Below are 25,243 nucleotides of genomic sequence, written 5' to 3'. Positions count from 1 at the left end.
TATTTGGCAACAGTCCCCTTGTCTCAATTAAGCAGCATAGTGTCCTAAATAAACAATGGGAATACCAACTATTTTCTGATTCGTTTTTGTTCTTTAAAGAATTGTCCCAAATAAATGGCTGCCCTGATTAACCAGTTGACCATATAACCAGAATCCACCGTATTTCTTGAAAAAGTACAACGAAACATAGTGAAATGCATAATTTGCAGTAACAACCAACATACCCAAGAATGTGCCGTTAGCAGCCTGCAAGTGTCACCACACATTTTGACACCAAAACATGGGAGCAGAATCAGGCTATCTGGCCCATCTTGCCTGTTCCACCATTCTGACATGCAGGGACTTGCAGGAAACCTTCAGACTACATAAGATCTACACCATCCATTCACTGGAAAATCAAGTGGTGGGGACAATACGACACTCCAAGCTGAAAAATCTGAATCAGCCTTTCTCAACCTTTTTGCCCTGGGAATCCTTGCCTAAAAATTATATCTACAGCTCACAGTACGTTAGCATGATCAGTAAGTTGTAGATATAATAATCCAAAAATAATTGTCCATGCTCTTTTGAGTAGAGAACAAATTTTTAGCCAACCTTTCTTGAAAAAAAAAACACAAGTAGTTAAGCTTAGCTTAACTTTCTTGAAATTAATCTTTCTTTCCCTTTCATTAATTTTGAAAACTCATAAGGTAAACAACAAATTTCTGTTAAATAACTGGCTTAAGCCAAAATGCGATTCAATTTTTCTAAAGGTAGGCGCAGTAGATTTAAAGGAAATAAAGGTTGAAAATTGATTTTAATTAATGCTATTTACAACATAAAAATTTATTTTGCAATGTTGAAGCAGTGTGTTGTGACATCATCGGGATTTTCTTATTTTAAAAAGAAGGAAAATGAAACTTCTTATGGAGCCAAACATTGATGGGGCACCATCAGTACAAATACCAACATGGCTCCTCCATGACAGACCTTTTGCTTCCAGATATGAAGACAAAATATTAAATATATCTCAGCCTTTGCTTGTTTCAGGCAGCTCTTTACAACAGAAAAACAATTCTTGAATTTCACCATCATTTTACAAATCTTACAAATGCTACAACATGACATTTGTTGGTGCAATCTGTTGACTCATCAACCTGGATAGAGAAGCTGCTGTTTTTCAGTTTATCACACAAAACCTCTTCAGCATCACGTGACACATCATCAATACGTCAACTTATTGTACTATTTGAGAGTGAAACCTCTTCAATTTCTCGTATTGCATCTTGTCCTAACATTTTACCCACTTTAGTTTTACATGCTGGCATTATTAGGTTCTCACCAACTGTGTGACCTTTTCTTTTTGGGGTAACAAGTTCTGCTACTAAATAACTTGCTTCCTAAACTTTTTTTAAACTGTGACTTTATTAACAAAAGTTTGTTTTGTTTCAAGATTCCAATAGCTGTTTAAAATAATCAGTACTTTTACGTGTCATATGGCTGTGATTTGTAGTTACGTGTCTTTTCAATTTTGCTGGAGCCATTGCTGCATATGTAAGTGTTTGCTACAGACCAGCCACAATGGAATAGGACAACTTGGATCACCAGTCCATGTAAAATCCATTGATAAGTAGCTTTCATTGTAAAGATGGACTTTTTTTTAGAAAAATGTCTGTTGTTGCACAGTGAAGCAGCAGGCCAGCAGTTGAATCATGGGGCATAAAAAATTCCTTCTTTCCCTGCAATTTTCTCCTACACTGGTGGAGTCTGATCACTCTCGTAAGTCAGTCAGCAGCTGGGGGAGGTAATTCAGGAGGCAGAGGCTGAAGTTATAGCCCAAGCTGGGTGAATCCATTCAAAGTTCAGAAAATGTATTTCATGCTCATCAGCCTAACCCTCCTCCCCTCTGTGCAACACAGCACTCACCAATTATGAACGTCCTCCCCTATCTCACGTCAAAAACTGAGAATAGACAAGCAAAACAAACACTTCCATACTGGGCTAAGAGACCTGCTCAGTCACTGCCCACCACTGCCAACATTACCATCGTGCATAGTTTAAAAGATGTTTTTAAAAAAATAAATCACAATCTCTCGTGGACCCTGGTTGAGAAACCCTGATCGAAATCCTGACCTTGAAGTGGTTTCCATGTTTTTTTAAATTCTGGAAGGGTCAACAGTTTCATTCGAACTCCAATGCTAAGATTCGAGGTGTCTCTATTTTTATAGACTCCTCAGTTACGTTTATACAACATGATACTATTTCTGATCCGAATGGTAGATTTCTATTGGTTAGTGGTCTACTATTTAATAAAAAGGTAGTTTTGGTTAATGTTTATGCTCCTAATATGGATTGTCTGGAATTTTATAAATCATTATTCAATCAGTTCCCGAATTTGAATGAGTTTTCATTGATCTAGGGCGGAGATCTTAATACCTGTTTATCTCCAGCTTTGGACCATTCGGCTCCTCTACGGACCTTACCTAATAAATCTGCAACTTTGATTAATTCATTCCTCTCTGATTCTGGGTCGATGGACATTTGGTGTTTTTTGCCTCCTCAGGAAAAAGATTTTTCTTTTTTTTCACACATTCACCATTCCTATTCAAGAATTGATTATTTCTTTATTGACTCTCGTCTTATTTCTTCAGTGATTAAATGTGATTATGACTCTATAACCATTTCGGATCATGCTCCACTTAAGCTTTCTATTAAAATTCAGGTCAATACACAAAATAATAGACAATGGCGTTTTAATTCGCTGTTGCTTCAGGACTCGGACTTTGTTAACTTTATGAATGAACAGATTGATCTTTTTTTTTACAGTTAACTATACAGAGGATATTTCTGTGAACATTCTTTGGGATACTGTTAAAGCTTATATTCGTGGTCAGATTATCTTGTATTCTGCTGCTTTGAGGAAGAAGCTGAAGCAGGAGGAGTTGGTAATTGTGGACAAGATTAAGGAAATTGATAAGAAATATGTTATAGCTCCTTCTGAGGAGTTATATAAACAAAGAACTGAACTTCAAATGGAACACAGTTTATTACTTTCGTCCCCGATTGTAAACCAATTAAAGAAAACAAGTAGTGAATTTTATGTGCACAGTGACAAAATTGGCAAACTGTTGGCTAATCAACTGAAGTCTAATTATGCTAAATTTCAAATTAATCAGATTTATAACCAAAATGACCGACTGATACTTGATCATGCGGGGATTAATCAAACCTTCCATGATTTTTATTCTTCCTTATATCAATCAGAGTCTCCTCGAGATTCTAAATATATGAATGATTTTTTAGATAACCTAGACTTCCCTGAGATTTCACAGGATATGTCTTCTATGTTAGATACTCCTATTACCACGGATGAGATTAAGAATGTTATTTTCTCTATGAATTTGGGGAAAGCTCCTGGCCCTGATGGGTTTACCGTAGAATTTTATAAATGTTTCGCACCTTCATTAATCCCTTGGTTCTGTAGGGTTTTTGAGGCTTCATTAAAACTTGGTAAACTTCCCGAATCTTTCAATAGAGCATCAATCTCTCTAATATTAAAGAAGGATAAAGATCCTGCTCAATGTGCATCTTATAGACCAATATCTTTATTACATGTTGAATCTAAAGTTTTTTCTAAGTTATTAGCAAATAGATTAGAAAAAGTACTTCCTTTTATTATTTCGGAAGACCAAACAGGTTTTATTAAAGGTCGTTACTCTTTTTATAATATTCGCACACTGTTAAATATTGTTTATACTCCCTCACAAAATGTTCCTGAGTGTGTTATCTCTTTAGATGCTGAGAAAGCTTTTGATAGAGTAGAATGGCCTTACTTATTTAAGGTGTTTGAAATGTTTAATTTTAGCTCGAAATTTATATCCTGGATTAAACTGTTATATCATTCTCCTGTGGCCTTGGTCCGTACTAACTCTCTAAGCTCACCTTTTTTCCCTCTTTTTCGAGGTACTCGACAAGGTTGTCCTCTTAGTCCTTTATTATTTCATATTGCATTAGAACCTCTTGCAATTGCCATTCGAGAATCTCCAAATATTACTGGGATAACTCGGGGCTTAAAGTCCCATAAAATATCACTCTATGCTGATGACTTACTTTTATATATTTCTAATCCCCAAAAATCCATCCCTGCAGTTTTAGAGCTATTAGCACAATTTGGTCTTTTTTCAGGTTATAAATTAAATCTTAGTAAGAGTGAACTTTTCCCGATTAATAAACAACTTCCCTTATATCATAACTTTCCATTTAAATTGATTAATAATTATTTTTCATATCTTGGGATTAAAATTACTTGTAAATACAAAGATTTATTTAAGATTAACTTTTTACCATTAATAGACCATATTATTCAACTTTCATCTAAATGGTTTCCTTTATATTTAACTTTGATTGGTCGTATTAATGCAGTTAAGATGTTTTTTTTGCCAAAATTTTTATATATATTTCAGGCATTACCAATCTTTGTTCCAAAATCTTTTTTTGACAAAGTCGACTCTAAAATTTCTTCATTTATTTGGCAAAATAAAAACCCGAGACTGGGTAAAATACATTTAAAGAAAGCTAAGAGAGATGGAGGCTTAGCATTACCTAACTTTAGATTTTATTATTGGGCAATTAATATTCAACATATGAAATTCTGGTTACTTGACCAGGATATACTATCCATTCCTAAATGGGTAGCATTGGAATTACAATCTGTTCGGGGTTATACACTTGGCTCTATTTTAGGTTCCTCTCTTCCTTTTGATTTGAAATGCCTTAAACAGGTGTCTAACCCGATAGTTAAATATACCTTATGTATTTGGTTTCAATTCAGAAAATTTTTTGATCTTAATCAATTTGGGTTAGCGATTCCTATTTTAGGTAACATATTTTTTCCTCCCTCTTTTACGGATCGTGCTTTTCAAATTTGGAAGACTAAGGGTATTTCACGGTTTTTGGATTTATTTTTAAATGGTTCCCTTATGTCTTTTGAACAATTATCTAATAAATATAACTTATCAAGAATACATTTTTTTTAGATATCTACAAGTTAGAAATTTCCTAAGTACTATACTTTCTTCCTTTCCAATGCTTCCTCCTACATACATTTTAGATACTATAATTAACCTTAATCCATGTCAGAAAGGTGCATTGGCTATGATTTATAATATTATTATGAAACTTAGGAAAGCTCCATTTGATAAGATTAGGGTAGATTGGGAACAGGAATTGGGGTTTATCATTTCCGTGGATGACTGGGGGCAGATTTTACAATTAGTCAATACTTCCTCTATCTGTGCTAAACATTCCCTAATTCAATTTAAAGTTGTTCATAGAGCACATATGTCCAAAGATAAATTAGCTCGCTTTTATTCTCATATTAATCCTTTTTGTGATAGATGTCCGGGGCAGATAGCCTCTTTAACTCATATGTTTTGGTCTTGTCCTACTCTGGAAACTTTTTGGAGAGACATTTTTAATATTATCTCCAAGGTATTGAATATAGATATCTCTCCTCACCCTATTACTGCTATCTTTGGACTACCTAAAACTTCCAGTAATCTTTCTCCTTCAGCCCGTAGAATGATTGCATTTCTTACTTTAATGGCGAAAAGATGTATCTTACAACATTGGAAAGAGCTTAATGCTCCAACTACCTTTTTTGGTTTTCTCAGACGATATTATGCTTGAATTTGGAGAAAATTAGAAGCAATCTTTATGATTCCTCACTTAAATTTGAACAGACCTGGAGATCTTTTATTCAATATTTTCATTTAATGTAATATATACCCTTCTTGTTTTTTTTTTTACTGTTTTTAATGGAGGTCGGGATTGAGGACGTGATTTTAAGTTTTTTAACTCTGGTTTCAAGTTAGCCCATTGCTTTGCTTTGCTTTTAGTTAGTTGCACGGTGGGTTTTTTTTGGGGTTTTATTTTTCCTTTTCTCTATTGATATATATATAAAAATTAGTATACTATTATGTTACCTTGGTACGTTATGTTTAAATTACATTGTTTGTATCATTTTTTTGTATTAATATCTCCTGTAATTTTATTATATTCTAACAGTGTATTAGTGCCTATATGGCTTACCTTTTTGTATACTTATTCAATAAAAAGATTTAAAAAGAAAAAGAAGTGGTTTCCAGTGTAAAAAGTCCTTTCCTCAATCTAGGGCGACTTTAAACCACTTTCCAGCATTTGCAGTCTCATTTTACCTCACATCTCACAGTACAGAAGTTATGACAAGAGTCTGGATCCAATTATATCCAAACTTTTTTAATTAAAAATTTCATTACAACAACATCAAATCATTTCAAAGCATAAATTTATTTCTATGGAGAAAATAAATACATCAAGCAGATAACCCAATAGATTGAAGCTCCATAAATTAAAATGGGTTCTAGTGAGAACTATGGCAATAATCATTGCTCTGATGTGGTCTCGACAAACCTGCACTCAGTAAATGCACAACAACATTATAGCAACTTGCATAGCTGCAGAAATGCCACTTATAAACTCCGAGAAAGCAGCTTTCTTGGTCCCTATGCAAGCATTCAGATATACTGCTGGAAAAGGCACTTGTGCTTATGGTCAGCAGCCACCCTGAACTCATAAAACAATGGATGCCCAGAAAGGCCAGATGGGCATAAAGAAACAAAAAACCTATAAGTGAGAAAGGTGGACTGAGGAGGCTGCACAAGAGCCCAACAGATGGTGTACAAAAAAAATGAGAGCAAATAATGCAGGGAAACAAAAAGAAATGGGGAGGGTGCAAGACAAAAAGAATGCTATGAACAGTTCAAGAATCCCATTATTTTAAGCATTAATTTAAAAGCAAAACTTATTTAAATACAAATTCTATAATGGGATCATGAGAATATCATACAAATATTTATACCCTCATACAGTTTTCTTAAACATGAAATTTTATACAAGTTATCAATTCCTATCACACCAGCCAGATGCAAGATCTCAGTCCCTAAGACAGGAAAGTAAAATCAGAAGTTCTCTGCAGAACTGCTCTAAAGGCACTGCAAAGAAAAATATTACAAAATGGGTCATCTTTATACAAACCTGTGGAAATCAGGAATTCAACAGAGCTGTTGCAACATTGAGATGGTGGAGAGAATTACTGCTCGGCCACAGTTCACCTTCTGTGCAAAAAGATAGCGCCTCACCTCCGTGTCTGGGGCTCAAAAGTAACTTCTTGCTCTCCTCAGTTGAAGTGTTTTGGGTCCCATGTTTTTAAACAATTCCTGCCACCAATCTCACTCTCCCAAAAGAGTAACATTTCACTACAATCAAAATAAGATTGTTAAAAATAAGCTATCAAAAAAAAAAAGGTCCTATCGTTTCTGGATTGATATCCCTAGTACCAGGTACAAAATAATTGAATTAAATAAAGTCTACATGCTGCAGTACTGGTTCTCATTATGTTTTCCATAAAAGAATCGCAGCTGCAAATCATCGACAAAATAACTGGGCCTAGCCATCTTCAAATACAAGGTCATGCAGATGACAGGTTACACACAACATAAGGTGCTGCTGAGAAAGTGGAACGGCTCGCAGCTTAAAAAAAATCACTAGAGTTTTCTTGTGGAAGCATAGTAAACATCAAAGGTAAACAGTTGTAAACAGTGAATGAAGTTTACTGGAACAAAATGTTGTCCTTCACTTTCTCAGGAGTTTGGTCATAAAGACTTAGAAAGAAAATACTTCCCACTAGAATACAGGTATCATAGAAAGATATATCTTGTATGTATTACATATGTACAGATCAAATTAGCCACTTTATTTGCAACAGTTACCTAACTGGAATTGCAACAGGATCCAGTAATTTCCCACTGGAAATTCCTGTGCCAGTTCTTTTTCCCAATTTCTAGGTAAAGGCAAAAGGCCTCAGGCCTCGTTGACATGGAAACAACCAGTCTGAAGATGGCAGAGTTCATACTGAGGAATCTTGAATCTGTTCGCGTCCATTGTTGGTCCTCTTCACTTTGGTTACACTTTCCAATAGACCCGACTCAGTCAGCCTGGTGGAGACAAGGTATTGGGAGAGTTACTGACAAAAATCGCAAGTTGTACAAACATTCACTGCACACACTGGCAGCTCATACTGTATAGAACAAGTTGTTTTGTCAAAAAATTACTTCATTAACTACTCAGTGCACCTGATAATCCAGGTGCAGTGGGGCGTGGGCTGCCGTCTTTGAAATGGGACATTAATTAAATACTCCCTTAGGTCAACTGTGTGGGTTGGTAGGTTAATCCTCTCGTGAGGAGGCCAGTGGTGGAATCTGGGAGGGGTAGATGGGAATGCATGGGATCAACGTAGCATGAGTGAATGGGTGGGCGGGTGGTTGATGTGGACAGTGAGTGCTGTGTTCTGTGGTACAACAGGAGTACGATGACTGCAGGGTACACCATCTATAGGAGAAATGGAGGCACAGATACACATCATAGGATCAATAGGGGCGGCAGCGTAGCATACTGGCTAGCACAATGCTTTACAGTTCCAGTGACCCGGGTTCAATTCCCACAAACTGTACAGAGTTCGTATGCTGTCCCGGTGACTGTGTAACTTTCCTCTGATTTCCTTCCACAGTCTAAAGATGTATCGGTTGGTAGGTTAATTGGTCGTTGTCAATTGGCTTGCGAATAGGCTAGCGTTAAATTGGGGGTTACCAGGCCAATATAAGGGCCGGAAGGGCCTATTCCATATAGTGCCCGAAGATTTTTTTGACATAGAGGATGCTGCTCACCAATCCTGTTCACAGTCAACTCCCATCTCCCGACTCATAGCCTCGATTATGTCCGTCCAAATGGACACTCCGAGACTGGGTACTGACAGATTTACTCACACCTTCCCTTGTCCTCGTCTCCCTCTGGTGCTCCTCCTCCTTCCCTTTCCTCTATGGCCCCCCTCTCCTCTCCCATCACTGATCACCCTCCAGCTTCTTACTTTACCCTCTTCCCCCATCCACACACCTTACTCCTCACCTGGTCTCCTTATTACCTGCCACTGTGTTCCTTCTCCTCCCCCCCACCTTATTCGATGTCTTCCCCCTTCCTTTTCAGTTCTGATGAAGGGTCTTGGCCTGAAATGTCGACTGCTTATTCCTTTCCACAGATGCTGCCTGATTTGTGGAGTTCCTCCAACATTTTGTGCACGTTGCTCTGGATTTCCAGCATCTGCAGAATCTCGTGTTTATTGGGCGCTGTTCTTAGTAACAGCCCAACACTTATTTCATTTCTTAAAGCATGTTATACAATGGTATAATACATTTCCGGTAAACCTAAAGGGAGTAGAAAATGTACACACACTCTCTTGACTGTACGTGGTTCCAGTCACGTGCTTGATCGTCTGGGTTCCAGCCACGTTCCCCATTAGAACTCAAGTTTGTTCATTGTCAGAGGCATATAAGCACTGGTATAAATGTAAATGCCATGAAAATTTGCAGCAGTGCTGTACATTACAAACATGACAAATGTAAGTAAACAAACGTTAAAAATAAAAGAGGGGGCATGGTGGTACTGTTGGTCAGAGATAGTGTCACGGCTGCAGAAAAGGAGGAAGTCATGGAGCGGTTGTCTACGTAGTCTCTGTGGGTGGAAGTTAGGAGTAGGAAGGGGTCAATAACTCTACTGGGCGTTTTTTTTAATATATAGACCACCCAATAGTAACAGGGTCATCGAGGAGCAGATAGGGAGACAAATTCTGCAAAAGTGTAATAATACCAGGGTTGTTGTGGTGGGAGATTTTAATTTCCCAAATATTGATTGGCATCTCCCTAAAGTGAGGGGTTAAGATGGGGTGGAGTTTGTTAGGGGTGTTCAGGAAGGTTTCTTGACACAATATGTAAATAACCCTACAAGAGGAGAGGCTGTACTTGATCTGGTATTGGGAAATGAACCTGGTCAGGTGTCATGTCTCTCAGTGGGAGAGCATTTTGGAGATAGTGATCATAATTCTATCTCCTTTACCATAGCATTGGAGAGGGATAGGAACAGACAAGTTAGGGAAACGTTTAGTTGGAGTAAGGGGAAATATGAGGCCATCAGGCAGGAACTTGGAAGCATAAATTGGAAACAGATGTTCTCAGGGAAATGTATGGAAGAAATGTGGCAAATGTTCAGGGGATATTTGCGTGGGGTTATGCTTAGGTACGTTCCAATGAGACAGGGAAAGGATGGTAGGGTACAGGAACTGTGTTGTACAAAGGCTATTGAAAATCTAGTCAAGAAGAAAAAGCATAGGAAAGGTTCAAAAAACTAGGTAATGATAGAGATCTAGAAGATTATAAGGCTAGCAGGAAGGAGTTTAAGAATGAAATTAGGAGAGCCAGAAGGGGCCATGAGAAGGCCTTAGTGAGCAGGATTAAGGAAAACCCCAAGGCATTCTACAAGTATGTGAAGAGCAAGAGGATAAGACATGAGAGAATAGGTCCAATCAAGTGTGACAGTGGAAAAGTGTGTATGGAACCGGAGGAGATAGCAGAGGTACTTAATGAATACTTTGCTTCAGTATTCACTACAGAAAAAGATCTTGGCGATTGTAGGGATGATTTACAGCAGAGTGAAAAGCTTGAGCATATAGGGATTAAGAAAGAGGAGCCTTTGGAAACCATCAAGTTGGATAAGTCACTGGGACCAGATGAGATGTACCCAGGCTACTGTGGGAGGTGAGGAAGGAGACTGCGGAGCCTCTGGCGATGATCTTTGCATCATCAATGAGGACAGGAGAGGTTGCGGAGGATTGGAGGATTGTGGATGTTGTTCCCTTATTCAAGAAAGGGAGTAGAGATAGCCCAGGAATGTACAGACCAGCGAGTCTTACCTCAGTGGTTGGTAAGTTGATGGAGAAGCTCCTGAGAGGCAGGATTTATGAACATTTGGAGAGGCATAATAACCATAACCATATAACAATTACAGCATGGAAACAGGCCATCTTGGCCCTTCTAGCCCGTGCCGAAATCTTACTCTCACCTAGTCTCACCGACCTGCACTCAGCCCATAACCCTCCATTCCTTTCCTGTCCATATAGCTATCCAATTTAACCTTAAATGACAACATCGAACCTGCCTCAACCACTTCTGCTGGAAGCTCGTTCCACACAGCTACCACTCTCTGAGTAAAGAAGTTCCCTCTCATGTTACTCTTAAACTTTTGCCCTTTAACTCTCAACTTATGTCCTCTTGTTTGAATCTCCCCCACTCTCAATGGAAAAAGCCTAGCCACGTCAACTCTATCTATTCCCCTCATAATTTTAAATACCTCTATCAAGTCCCCCCTCAACCTTCTACATTCCAAAGAATAAAGACCCAACTTGTTCAACCTTTCTCTGTAACTTAGGAGATGAAACCCAGGTAACATTCTAGTAAAGCTTCTCTGTACTCTCTCTATTCTGTTGACATCTTTCCTATAATTCGGTGACCAGAACTGTACACAATACTCCAAATCTGGCCTTACCAATGCCTTGTACAATTTCAACATTACATCCCAACTCCTATACTCAATGCTCTGATTTATAAAGGCCAGCATACCAAAAGCTTTCTTCACCACCCTATCCACATGAGATTCCACCTTCAGGGAACTATGCACCATTATTCCTAGATCCCTCTGTTCTACTGCATTCTTCAATGCCCTACCATTTACCATGCATGTCCTATTTTGATTAGTCCTACCAAAATGTAGCACCTCACATTTATTAGCAATAAACTCCATCTGCCATCTTTCAGCCCACTCTTCTAACTGGCCTAAATCTCTCTGCAAGCTTTGAAAACCTACTTCATTATCCACAACTCCACCTATCTTAGTATCATCTGCATACTTAATCCAATTTACCACCCCATCATCCAGATCATTAATGTATATGACAAACAACATTGGACCCAGTACAGATCCCTGAGGCACACCACTAGTCACCGGCCTCCAATCTGACACACAGTTATCCACCACTACTCTCTGGTGTCTCCCATCCAGCCACTGCTGAATCCATTTTACTACTTCAATATTAATACCTAACGATTGAACCTTCCTAATTAACCTTCCGTGTGGAACCTTGTCAAAGGCCTTACTGAAGTCCATATAGACAATATCCACCACTTTACCCTCGTCAACTTTCCTAGTAACCTCTTCAAAAAATTCAATAAGATTCATCAAACATGACTTTCCATGCACATGATTAGGAATAGCCAGCATGACTTTGTCAAAGGCATGTCGTACCTTACGAGCCTGATTGAATTTTTTGACGATGTGACTAAACACATTATTGAAGGTAGAGCTGTAGATGTAGTGTATATGGATTTCAGCAAGGCATTTGATAAGGTATCCCATGCAAGGCTTATTGAGAAAGTAAGGAGGCATGGGATCCAAGGGGACATTGCTTTGTGGATGCAGAACTGGCTTGCCCACAGAAGGCAAAGAGTGGTTGTAGACAGGTCATATTCTGCTCGGAGGTCGGTGATCAGTGGTGTGTTCTGGGACCCCTACCCTTTGTGATTTTTGTAAGTGACCTGGATGAGGAAGTGGAGGGATAGTTTAGTAAATTTGCTGATGATACAAAGGTTGAAGGTGTTGTGGATAGTGTGGAGGGCTGTCAGAGTTTACAGCGGGACATTGATAGGATACAAAATTGAGCTGAGAAGTGGCAGATGGAGTTCAACTCAGATAAGTGAGAGGTGGTTCATTTTGGTAGGTCAAATATGATGGCAAAATATAGCATTAATGGTAAGACTCTTGGCAGTGTGGAGGATCAGAGGGATCTTGGGTTCCTAGTCCATGGGACACTCAAAGCTGCTACGCAAGTTAACTCTGTGGTTAAGAAGGCATACAGTGCATTGGCCTTCATCAACCGTGGGATTGAGTTTAAGAGCCAAGAGGTAATGTTGCAGCTATATAGGACCCTGGTCAGACCCCAGTTGGAGTACTGTGCTCAACTCTGGTCACCTCACTACAGGAAGGATGTGGAATCCATAGAAACGGTGCAGAGGAGATTTACAAGGATGTTGCCTGGATTGGGGAGCATGTCTTATGAGAATTAGGTTGGCCTTTTCTCCTTGGAGTGACGGAGGATGAAACGTGACCTGACAGAGATGTACAAGATAATTAGGGGCATTGATCGTGTGGCTAGTCAGAGGTTTTTTCCCCAGGGCTGAAATGACTAGCATGAGAGGGCACAGTTTTAAGGCGCTTGGAAGTAGGTACAGAGGAGATGTCAGGGGCAAGTTGTTGTTGTTTTTTCGTTTTACGCAGAGTGTGATGAGTGTGTGGAATGGGCTGCCGGCAGTGGATGCAGAAACGATAGGGTCTTTTAAGAGATTCCTGGATAGGTACATTGAGCTTAGAAAAATAGAGGGCTATTGGTGCACCTAGGTAGTTCTAAGGCAAGGACATGTTCAGCACAGCTTTGTGGGCTGAAGGGCCTGTATTGTGCTGTAGGTTTTCTATGTTTCTAACAAATAATACAAAAATTTACATGACAAAATAAACATAATCGGCAGTACTGCAAGTTCAGAGAGAGGAAAAGAAAGAGTCCAGTGTGGTGTAGAGAATCTTCAGGTCAGTTCAAGAAACTGATGGTGGTGAGGAAGAAGCTATTGTCGGACCTTGAGGTGGGGTCCTGAGGCTTCTGTACCTCCTGCCTGATGGTAGCATTGAGAAGAGGACGTGGCCCAGATCGTGTGGGTCCATGTTGAGATGCATCATTCTCCAGCTCATATTCGGACAAATGAGTGTATTAGATGCCATCCATCAGGATATCTGAACAATTGGATGCAGGATTATCCGAGTTTTATTGCATTGCTGTGTACTTGGGTGGGTGAAGTAGCCCGAGAGGAGCTCAGGGATGGTTTTAGAAGACCTGGTTTGTTGGGATAGATGAACTAAGGGGGTGGGTAGCAGTGAAGGCATCCACCAAGACTGTCAAAATGAGTATAGCAGGGAGACGCAACAACAAGCCGATTAACTTTGGCAGATACTCACACTTCATCCATTGTGACATCCTCCTCGTCTTGTGGCAGCTGTAGGTAGGGGTTGTTGGAGGCTGGTCGGAACTTGAAACCCGTCAGTACAAAGAACACCAGTGTTGACACTTCCACTAGAAACTAATAGAAGGAAATAAATAGTAAGCAGCCGACAAGGCAGATGATTCATCGTTAACCTCAATTGCCAAATAAACAGGCAAAACCTGTGCTGATGTACCCAGGAGCAAGTTACAAAGAGTGCAAATCCAATTTTTGTGGTCTTTCATGCAGATTTGAATACAGTTGCCCAGAAATCTATGTCAGTGATAAAGCAGCTGATTCTGAATGATCTGGAGCGTAGCAGGCTGAGGGGTGAACTTACAGAGGTATAGATGAGGTGAATGTCGCAGTCTTTATCCCAAGATGGAATAATCTAAAACTAGTGGGCGTAGATTTATGGCGAGAATGAAAAGACTTAAGACATATAGTAGGGGAGTATAGGACAGAGGGCACAGCCTCAGAATAGAAGGATGTCCCTTTAGAAGGGATGAGGAAGGATTTCTTTACCCAGTGGTGAATCTGTGGAATTCCTTGCCACAGATGGCTGTGGAGGCCAAGTCATTGGGTACATTTAAAAAAAAGAGGTTGGTAGGTTCTCGACTAGTCAGGGTGCCACAGGGAAGAAGGCAGGAGAGTGGGGTTGATAGGGATAATAAATCTCTCTGATTGAATGGCAGAGCAAACTTAATGGGCTGGATGTCCTAATTCTATCCTATGGTTTTAGCTCTAGTTACCCAAGGTGGTAACTTCAACTACAAATATTTGGGTGTAGCTCATGCAGTATCCATTTGGGAAATATCAGGTTTATCAATGAACAAAATATAACGTACACAAGAACAACTGACCCTCTACTTACTCTCCTAGCTGGTTCATCTAAATACTCTTTGACCCAGATTACACCAAAAGGTTTGTGTCAGTTCTAACAAAACCAAAACATTGATGGGTGCAACTTGTTTATTTTCTGTACTTTGTTGATTTCACTTGTAATGTTTGCCTTTGTTTATTCCCGTCTATGCTTAGCTATTTTGGTATTTTAATGTTTTACTAGATTATATGCTTGCTATCTCTTACTATAATCTTCTCATTTTTAACTGATTTATCACATGTACATGGAAACATGCAGCGAAATGTATCATTTGTATTAAAAACCAACACACCCAAGGATGTGCAGGCAGCGCCAACATGCCTACAATGTTCCACAGAACAACACGAGCTGCAACAACAAATCTAAACTGGACAACAACGGTAAAATAAGCTCCTTTCCCATCCACCCACCCACCCAGAGAAGGCCTCTAGCTCAGGACGCGCTACTCAACTCTTTCACAAACTTGCACCAACTGTTTCTATAGTAGATATCAATTTTACAAATACAGTCTATCACAAACTCAACATTATTCATCATGTTTTCTGAGTTCTTGTTTAAGATGTCATTTAGATTATTACAAATCTGTTATTATAAACTACCTTTATCTTAAGTATAGAATGAGGGAAAAATAAATCTAATCCTCAAAATTACATCCTCTTTATATTGGCACTCATTAGTTTCTTTGATAAATATAATGACAAGCTTTATTTTGAACCAAGTAGCTTAGAAAAAAAACTGAGGAATTTAAAGAAAATTAGAAGTTTGATGTTTTCAAATATACTACTCAGAACGTGAGTCAGTAATGGAGCAGTTTAACCATTTATTGCCTATTACTAACTGCCCCTGACTAAAGTGGGTCAATTTAACATGCAGTTATGAGTTGAACACATCTTAATGGGGGTGCAGTCTCACAACTCTGGCTGGTTAAGAACTGACAGATTTTCTTCTTGAGTGGAAATTAATATAGAACATACAACAGTACAACAACACACAGCTATGTGATGTTGTGCTGACCTTTCAGCCTACTGCAAGATCAATCTAACCCTTTCTTTCTGCATAGCTCCACATTTCCATTCATCCGTGCGCCCATCAAGCAGTCTCTTAAATATCCTTAATTTATCTGTCTCCACCACCACCCCAACAGTGTGTTAACATTCTCCGTACAAAAAAACACCTACCTTCGACACCTCCCTATACTTTCCTCCAGTCACCTTAAAATTATGCTCTCTTGTAATAGCCACTTCTGTAATTTTTTTTAAAGTAACACATTATTCTTGCAGTTTTTTGGTAACCAAACTGTTGGTAATCGAATAATTTTAAATGACTTCCTAAACAGTCACAGTGGGATTGTGTTTCTAGATCTTTGGATGATTACTATGCTACTGTAATTGTTTTACATTTGGTCAGTTCAACCAAATATCACAATTTCCAGTGGCCAGAGAGATGGTCCAAGAGGAGGAGGAAGAACATGGATCTGAGTCTATCTTTTCAATGCTCCGTCATTACAACTCTTTTCAATACGTCTTGGAGTTATTCTCCTGTTACCAGTAATTAAAGACCCAAAAGCCAATAAAGAGCACCCATTAAACTATCAGCATTTACTTACATTATACATCCACTGCCACTGAAACGGGACAGTGAACTTGAGAAGAATTGCGATGATCCTGGTGAAATATATGTAGCAGACAATCTGAGCAAGGAAAAATATTTGAAATATTATTAGAAGCATTAGAATTATTAGAAACAAAATCTAGAACATGCCAAATGGTACACTGTAGACTGGTGCTCCTCACTGGTCTAGTCGGCTCACTACACAAGGGTACTTAAACACACAATAGAAACGGAGTATTCTATGTAATACCTAATGACTGCTCCACCAAGGTCAGAGGGAGATTAGCTTTACTTGTCACATGTACATCAACATATACAGTGAAATACGCCATTTGCTTAAATGGCCACACTACAAGATGTGTGAGAGACTGTTGCAAGTGTTGCTGTGCTTCCGGTGGCAACACAGCATGCCCACAACTTACTAGTCCTCACCCATACATCTCCTTTTCGAATGTGGGAGGAAAGCAAAGCATCTGGAGAAAACCCATAGGAGTTTGTATGTTCTCCCATGATTGTGTGGGTTTCCTCTGGGCGCTCCAGTTTATTCCCACATTCTGAAGATGCACAGTTCAGGTTGGGTAAGGGAGTTGTGGGCATGCTACACTGGGGCTGGAAGCATGGACAGTTATGGGATTCCCCCCCGCCCCCCGCAACCTCCAGCACTTCCTCAGACTGTTTTGGTCGTTGACGCAAATTGACGTACTTCACAGTGTTATGATGTACATATGACAAATAGACATAACCTTTAAACTTACGCAGTTACGGGGAGAACGTACCTTACAGACAGCGGCAGAAATTCAACCCCAATCTTCGAATCACTAGTGCTGACAAGCATCACGCTAAACGCTACACTACCCTGCTGACCTCTTGTCTCATCTTTTGCTTCCATTTTCCTTATTTCATCCCCAATTTCTGAATTTCTAAAAAATAATCAGTCTTATCCTTAAACACCCAGCATCCAAGTATCCAAAGCTTCCTGATGTAGATGAAGGAAGTTTTCCTCATTCCAGTACTAAATGGCTGCCCTAAGTTGCCCCCAATTCCAACTAGGAAAACCAGTTTGGTCTGCCTTCAGCCTCATCAACTCATCCATGACCTCCGTGTTTCAACTGGTCACTTCTCATCCTTTCAACACTGGAAAACACCAACAACTACAGGAGGAAGGGAGAACTGGGCAGTGACAACTAATTATCAATTACCTTTAGATACTTAGTTATTTATACTGACCTGGTTAAAGATATAGATGAGCTTCATTTGTATATCAGAACATACAGTGAAATGCATTGTTTATGTCAATGACCACAGTCCAGGGACGTCCAGGGGCAGCCCACAAGTGTTGCCATGCTTCCGGTGCCAACATGCCCAAACCTCACTAACCTACCGACCAGTACGTCTTTGGACTGTGGGAGGAAACCGCAGCACTCGGAGGAAACCCACGCAATCATGGGGAGAACGTAGAGACTCCTTACAGACAATCGTGGGAATTGAACCCTGATCTTAAAATAGGTCTGTAAATAGTTATGCTAACCCTAATACTGTGTTGTCTGGCAGGAAAGGAAAGAACCAGAGGTACAGGTTCAGGATTAAAAAATAAATCAGTCATTTCTCTGAATAAATCTGAAGACTGGAAATTCCTCAGGACTGTAGGTATACAGCCACAAACATAGTTTCAATAGATCCCTGGATTTATGGAATGGTGAAATCACCCAGGATATTGTATAAGTACTGGCTGACACACGACGGCGGAGAGCGGACAAGGCTCGAGAACGTGCAGCCTTTTCACGATTGTTTGTTGTCATTCTCTAACACACATGTATAAAAGAGAATGAAATGATCATTACTCTGGATCTGATGCAGCATAAAAGAAAAACATAATATAATAGCAATCCCATAAATCACAATGTGGAAGTAACTGTACATACATCAACTGACTGTGTGTACATAAAGTGACTGAGGGATGTGCATGTGGGGAGGAGGAGGTAGGTCATTGGGTGGAGGTATTGGTGAAGCTACATCTCACCAACCTCTGCAGAGAGCTACAACACCAGGTCCAAACACTGCCTCCGACATTGCCATAACCCTTCTCCCAACACCCAATTACTTCTGCTCACATTCCAAACCAAAAGTTGCCCAGCTGCGTATAAAATACCGGCTTCCTGTTTCTGGGAATAGCCTTCTGTTCTGCTGGAGCCCGGCTCAAGAGGCAAACCTGATTGCTACCCAGCAGCAGACAATATACAGACCTACCATGACATAAAAGTGTCTGAAGAGTTTCAGCTTTGCCAAATTCATTGCAGCTGCAGATACAAAAAATATTAAAATTAGTGCACACAAGTTCTTTTTTCAGCAAGATATTCTCATTTGTTTCTTAAACACAAGAGACCCTGCAGATGCTGAAGATCTTGAGCAACACACGCACACAATGCTGAAAGAATTCGGCAAGTCGGGCAACATCTGTAGAGGGGAATAAACAGTTGATGTTTCAGGCAGAGCTCGTTCATCAGGACTGGAAAGGAGGGGAGCATCTTTCTAGTCCTGATGAAGGGTCTCAGCCCCAAAATTCAACTGTTTATGCCTGACCCACTGAGTTCCTGCTCATCTGTTTCTTGTTTAAACACAGAAGGTCAGACCATGAGCACGCCCAGTGACTGACAGTCCCATTACGTTGACCAAACATGGTGGGCGGGGCACAGGACCCGTCAACAATATTTAACATCAACATCTAGCACTTACAGTCCAGCCCCGGGTTATGAATGCCTGACTTACACCAACAGATGAGCAAGCTTGCCTTATATTATTAGTAACAGTAACCAAAATCCAATTTATGGACTCTTTCCTCTCTCCACTTTTAGCAATTGTTCTTTCTTAACTGTATTATGTGCTTCTGATTCCATTCATTCTAATATTGTGAAGGTATTTAAAATATTGGGGTGATGTTTGTGCATTTTCTGACCTTTGGACAAAATCAATTCGTGGACATTTATAAAAACAGAACCTGTTTTTTCCCCAATATGGCCTGGACTGAGTAATAATAGTGAGAGTGGGGCAGAAGGGAAGCTGCTAGGGGTGGGGTGGATCTCCCTTGTAGGGACATTAAGTTTCTGAATACAAATTATAATGAAATATAATTATCTGACTGACAGACTCATTCAAGTTTACCAGGATTAGAGGGCATGTGTTATGAGGACAGGGTGTTTTCTCTGGGGCAGTGGAGACCAAGGGACCTGATAAAAGCCTGTTTGAACACGAGGAAAATGTCCAGGATACACACAGTAGGTGCCTGAAATGTGTAGCTGAGGTGACAGTGGAGGCAAATACAATGGAGGAATTCAAGATGTTTGTAAATAGGCTCAAGAAAACCCAGAGAATGGAGGGATATAGACTTGTATCGGCAGAAGGAATTAGTTTAATAGACTTCCAATTACTGGATTAATTAGTCTGGCACGATTCGTGGGTCAAAGGACCTGTTTCTGTGCTATTGGTAAAACAGACACAAGGAGGCTGATAGCTCGACCAAGTGCCACCGGCTAAGGACGTTTAAAAAAATTTATATTTCTAGCATTTTCCTTTTTGTTTTGGATTTTCACTTAAAGGAATGAAGCTGGGCATTTAGCACAGATGAGAAGACAGATCTTGTCAGACATTTAAAGTACAGTGGATTCCAGCTAATTGGGACCCATCAAGACCAGTACATTTTGACCCAATTAAGTGGCTGCCTCAATTAGCCGGTTTCATGGAAATAGTTAAAAGATATTAAAAAGGCAACTACTGTTTAACCAAGAAACAAAAAATACAGATCAAATTAGAACACTACCAAAACCTCTACAGTACTATAGTTCCTTATAGTTATTGACGGAGGAATTTATTTGCCGTGTTATTTTGATTGACTGTAAATGAACAAAATCAGCACACGCACCCAGTGCAGATAATGGACTGCCTTTATACAATGCTTTAGATTGCATCCCCCAAATCTTCATTTTCATTATATCATTCAAGATGACTGTCAATACCTTCAAATTCTTAGTAACTCCTAACTTGAAGTAGTGAAATCATTTCATTTTCACTCCCAGTTGTTTCTAGCATCTCCAAGCCTGAATACTTGAAACCAAAACAAGACGGTTCCAAATAGTCTTACTGCTTATCTCTTGCCAAATATCAGTGCCAAAAAGCCCTGCTTTTTGAACACAAACATATGTAGCTATTTAAAAACTGATCACTTTATGCTTGGTGTAGTATCTAATGGTTATGCAAGTCCATGCGACCTTGTTTTGGAGAAACATTGTCTTGTTTGACGGTATACGTGTATATAGTTAAATGACAATAAACTTGACTTGACTGATGCTAGTTTTAAAGAAATGCTCAGCAACAGTCTCCTGCCTCAATTAAGTAGGATAGTGTCCCAAATAAATGAAGGAATCCCGGCTATTTTCTCAATTTAGATTTTGTTCTTTAAGAGTTGTCCCAAATAAATGGCTGCCCTGATTAATCAATGGCCCAATTAACAGGAATGCACTGTAGTTACATCAGGAGACTGTGGATACCTACTGACTATAGTACCTCAAGAGTCCAAAACCTTCAATCTTAAGTGCAAGAGTACATTCTGGGAAAAGGGAGTCATGTCAGAAAAAGGCATTGAATGCTGGTATGGCCATGAGACCATATGCCTCCTCCTACACCTACTTATGGCTGTCATGCATCAGATGAAGGGTCTCGACTTGAAACATGGACCACCCATTTCCCTCCAATGGATTCTGATTATTTTTGTGTTGCCCAAGAATGGAGAGAGTCATTCACCAGTGTAGAGGAGGACCCACTTTCCAGTTTTACTGTCAACTTTCATCAGGCGTACCTTTACCATCTGTGCTTGAGGCCTCCTGCAAGTGCCTGATTGACCTGTATAACAGAAGGAGGAACAGAAAGGAAATTTTAAACTGGTGAATTTCATTTCTTTTATTGAAGCAATCAGAATTTCAAATAACCTTCTATGCAAACACCAAATAAATCAGACTTGTTTTAAAAAGCTAACTTGAGCTAACTTCAGACAAGGTCAGGAATGTTACTAGAACACCACCTATCCCCTTAACAATTCACAGATGGGTCAGGACTTGCCGCCAAAGAACCTGGATGCACACAAATCCACAAACTCTCTGTGAAATGTCCATGTCAAACCTCTCCAACACAGGAAGTTTGGGGTCTGATGTCTGTGAATCTGGGGACAAGGTCTGGAGGAAAGTTGTCCTGAGGTTGGAGGTCTTGTGTTTCTGAGCGGGTGGTGAGATGGGAAAGGGGCTGACTTTGCTGTTGTCCTGTCCTGTGTTGCTCTGTGGAACATTATGATGGTGCCAGAACACATGGCAACACTTGTGGGCTGCCTCCAGCACATCTTCGGGTGCAAATGATACATTTCACTGTTTAGGTGATAAAACCTGACTTTGAAATGAGAGATCGATGGACAGCTCTGTTTCAGTACCAAGCACTGGCCACAAAAATGAGCTCCGGAGCAGGGTCCCATAATATCTCAGATAAACCCTCAGTCCTTACCCCCTTGTACTCCAGTAACACAACTGCATCAAATTTTATGAATAGTTGTGGGCTGTGCAAGCACTGCATTGTTTACGGCGAAATGCGTCATTTGAGTTACCAATCAACACAACCCAAGGATGTGCTGGGGGCAGCCTACAACTGAAACCAAACATTCCAGTGCTAGTATAGCATGCCCCCAGTGCTCGGCAGATCAAAACAGAACACAACAAAGCAGAACGTACCAAACAAGCCCCATTCCTCCGTCCCACCCACCCACATAGTCCTCTAACCCCAGGACATGTCTTCTTCAGCCTCCAGCCAGGGTGGAAAGCAGAGCACCTGCAGGAAACTCATGCAGTCACAAGGAGCACATGTGAGCTCCAGATAGACCGCACTGAAGGTCAGGACTGAACCTGGGTGACTGGAGACAAGGCAGTGGCTCAACCAGCTGCATGTCTGCTTTGCCTTTACTTCAGGTTCTGTTTAAAGCACAAAGACAATTAGTGTATAAAGGGGAGGATTCCAAGGTCAACTTTCTCTAGAACACATTTCTTAATAAAATCAGCTTCTGATAATCATTGATTATTACAGTATATACAAAAGTGTTTGCGTTTCAGTTAAGAATCACCAGTAAGTCCAAAAGAGATTTTCAATGAAACATCTTTACCCAGAGAATGTGAAACTCTGCTTTAAAAGGTAGATCAAAGTGATAAGTAGACCCTTCATCAGGGTCTTGGCCGAAAACATCGAACTGTTTATTACTCTCCATAGATGCTGCCTGACCTGCTGGGTTCCTTCAGTATTTTGTATGTTGCTGCTGTGGATTTCCAGCATCTGCAGAATCTCGTGTTTATGATGAGTAGAAATGCAGATCAGGGATATTATTTGTGTCGAATGATAAGATGGCACAAAACACCTTGTTTAGAATACAAATGTGAATTCAAATACAATATGTTGGACCAAATTATTTGAATAGAATTTCTGGGGTGTAATTTCTACATTCTATATTACACCGATGATCTTTTGTTTCTTCAGGGTGTTTCTTAAGCTGAAGGAAGATTTGTTGTCTCAATCACTGTACACTTGGGGCACAAACGATGCTGAGTTCCAAGGTAGGAAATGTATGTACACACCTACCAATTTTCCTCATGTAGGGATCTTCCCTTGTCTGAAAGTGAAAATCTAGAAGTACTACATCTCTTTCCATCAAACTGGAGAAATTTGTAAAATATATTACGAAGAGGAAGACAATTTTGATAAGAAAGTACATAAATGGTTGACTAAGAAATTTGAAAGCTTTGGAATTTGCTTTACAAATTAAATCCATGTGAAAAAGTAGTTGTTCAGAAGAGAGCTCAGGTTTGCACACATTCAGCATTGTAGCTGTCCACACTGTTACAATACGCAGTCTTTCACATCCCTTGACAAAGCACTTGCGTGTGTCCTGAAAAAGCATTGCACGAAAACAGGTGACACATTCCAACGGTAAGTACCCTTACCAAACAACTGGAAACAGGATCGCCCCGCAGCAAATAAGATCTACAAGGAACAGGACTTCCTTCCACAATGCGTAGTCAGTCGTTCCCTCTTCTGTTGACTCAATGATGATATACGCTGTGTTTGCTAGCACCTCAAAAAGACATTTAAAAAAGGCATTTAACTTTCCCACATCTTCCATTTTTTGTCCCTCAATAATATTTTTTTTATTTATGGAATAGAAGTGCATTATTTAATTTGAGGAATACAATTTTAATTTGAGCGCCTCTCCCATCACGTGCAGTTCATCCAAAAGCCTTGATTTACACTTTATCTGCTGGCTACTGGCTTAGTTACTCACAAGACTGAAATCCTTCCTTGCTAGGGGGACTTTTCCCATGTTAGACCACATCTTTTACCCCCATTTGCAAACTTGCCATTATTCTTACCATAAATCAGACACACCAGAGATTCTGTAGATGCTGGCAATCTTGAGCAACGCGCACAAAATACTGGAGGAACTCAGCAGGTCAGGTAGGATCCACAGAGGGAAAATAAACAGTCGATGTTTCGGGCCAAGGCTCTTTATCGGATGAAGGATATCAGCCCAAAATGTTGACTGTTCACTTCTCTTCATAGATGCTGAGTTCCTCCAGCATTTTGTGTGTGTTGCACAAGATTTCCAGCATCTACAGACTCTCTCCTGTCTTTTGAGTTGTGGAGACAGGAAGGACAGAGGTTTTGGATGCTTCAATGTCCCAGAGAGATACAGCACGAGAACAGGCCCTTCAGGTCCCAGGCTGTATCATTCAATTACACCCTTGTGATCTATTAATCTCAATGTCTCTAGAATGTGGGAGGAAACCGAAGCACCAAGAGGAACCCCCTGCGGTCATGGGGAGAATGGACAAATTCCTTACAGACAGCGGTGGGAAATGAGTCCAGGCCGCTAGTGCTGTGATAGCGATACACTATCCACAACACTACCATGCTGCTTCAAAACACCATGGTGGGATTTGAACTCAACACTACGCCATGTACAGAGAGGATGACGGGGAAAAAAAAGTAATGGGAGGAAATTGAGGTCAGCAAGTCCTGCAGTCCTCCATCTCACAGGTCCTAGTAAGACAGGCAGCATCTGATATCCTCTTGGCAATGGTCCGCTGATGTTGTGTGTCTAGATTACTGCAGGGAGAATTTACAGCTAGAAATACAAGGGTGCAAATATTACCAAATGACAAACAAAACTCTTGAGAAAAGATAGCAGGGATGGCTTAGCGGTTTTTATAATTACGAAAAGTACTGATTGTGTGGATAGAGAGAATGTTTCTGCCTAGTATCAGCATAACTGGAGGCCATCAATGTAAGACAGTCATCAAGAAATCTGAAGCAACTTAAGGAACCTCTATATCAAAGGAATACATGTTGGAATTGACAAACTTGTGCCCACAGGGAGTGGTTGAGGTGAATAATGCAGATGCTCTTAAGGGGAGTTTCAATGAACTTGAAGTGAATGCAAGGTTATCCTGATAGATTTATATAAGGAAAGATGGAAGGAAGCTCAAGTGAAATACAAATGCCAGCATTGATTAGTTGGGCTGAATGGCCCATTGCCATGTCAATCTGTGACATCGAGTGCCATTTTGATAAAGCACTCAAGCGTGTGTGGAACAAATGAGAATATATGAAAGAGTTTAGCTATTTTGCTTATAAGCTCCCATAAATAGCAATCACTTAACAAATAGATTAATGATAATTAATGGAT

General features: G+C 39.9%; 1 protein-coding gene across 1 annotated transcript in view; it reads right to left on the bottom strand.

The window, feature by feature from the left end:
• Positions 1–6,242: 6,242 nt before the first annotated feature.
• The window catches only part of LOC134339506 (protein GPR108-like), an 86,102-nt gene continuing 67,101 nt past the window's right edge, over positions 6,243–25,243 (bottom strand). Inside the window, exons 13-18 of the mRNA XM_063036090.1 lie at positions 23,502–23,632; positions 21,329–21,372; positions 18,727–18,776; positions 16,475–16,558; positions 13,963–14,084; positions 6,243–8,012 (exon numbers count right to left, since the gene is read on the bottom strand). Of these exons, the coding sequence (XP_062892160.1) occupies positions 7,925–8,012; positions 13,963–14,084; positions 16,475–16,558; positions 18,727–18,776; positions 21,329–21,372; positions 23,502–23,632 (519 nt within the window). The 3' untranslated portion in view covers positions 6,243–7,924. The remainder of the gene's footprint in view (positions 8,013–13,962; positions 14,085–16,474; positions 16,559–18,726; positions 18,777–21,328; positions 21,373–23,501; positions 23,633–25,243) is intronic.

This window comes from Mobula hypostoma, chromosome 29 (assembly GCF_963921235.1).
Source record: "Mobula hypostoma chromosome 29, sMobHyp1.1, whole genome shotgun sequence".
NCBI classification, from domain to species: Eukaryota; Metazoa; Chordata; class Chondrichthyes; order Myliobatiformes; family Myliobatidae; genus Mobula; species Mobula hypostoma.
This window is presented reverse-complemented; position numbering and strand designations above follow the sequence as displayed.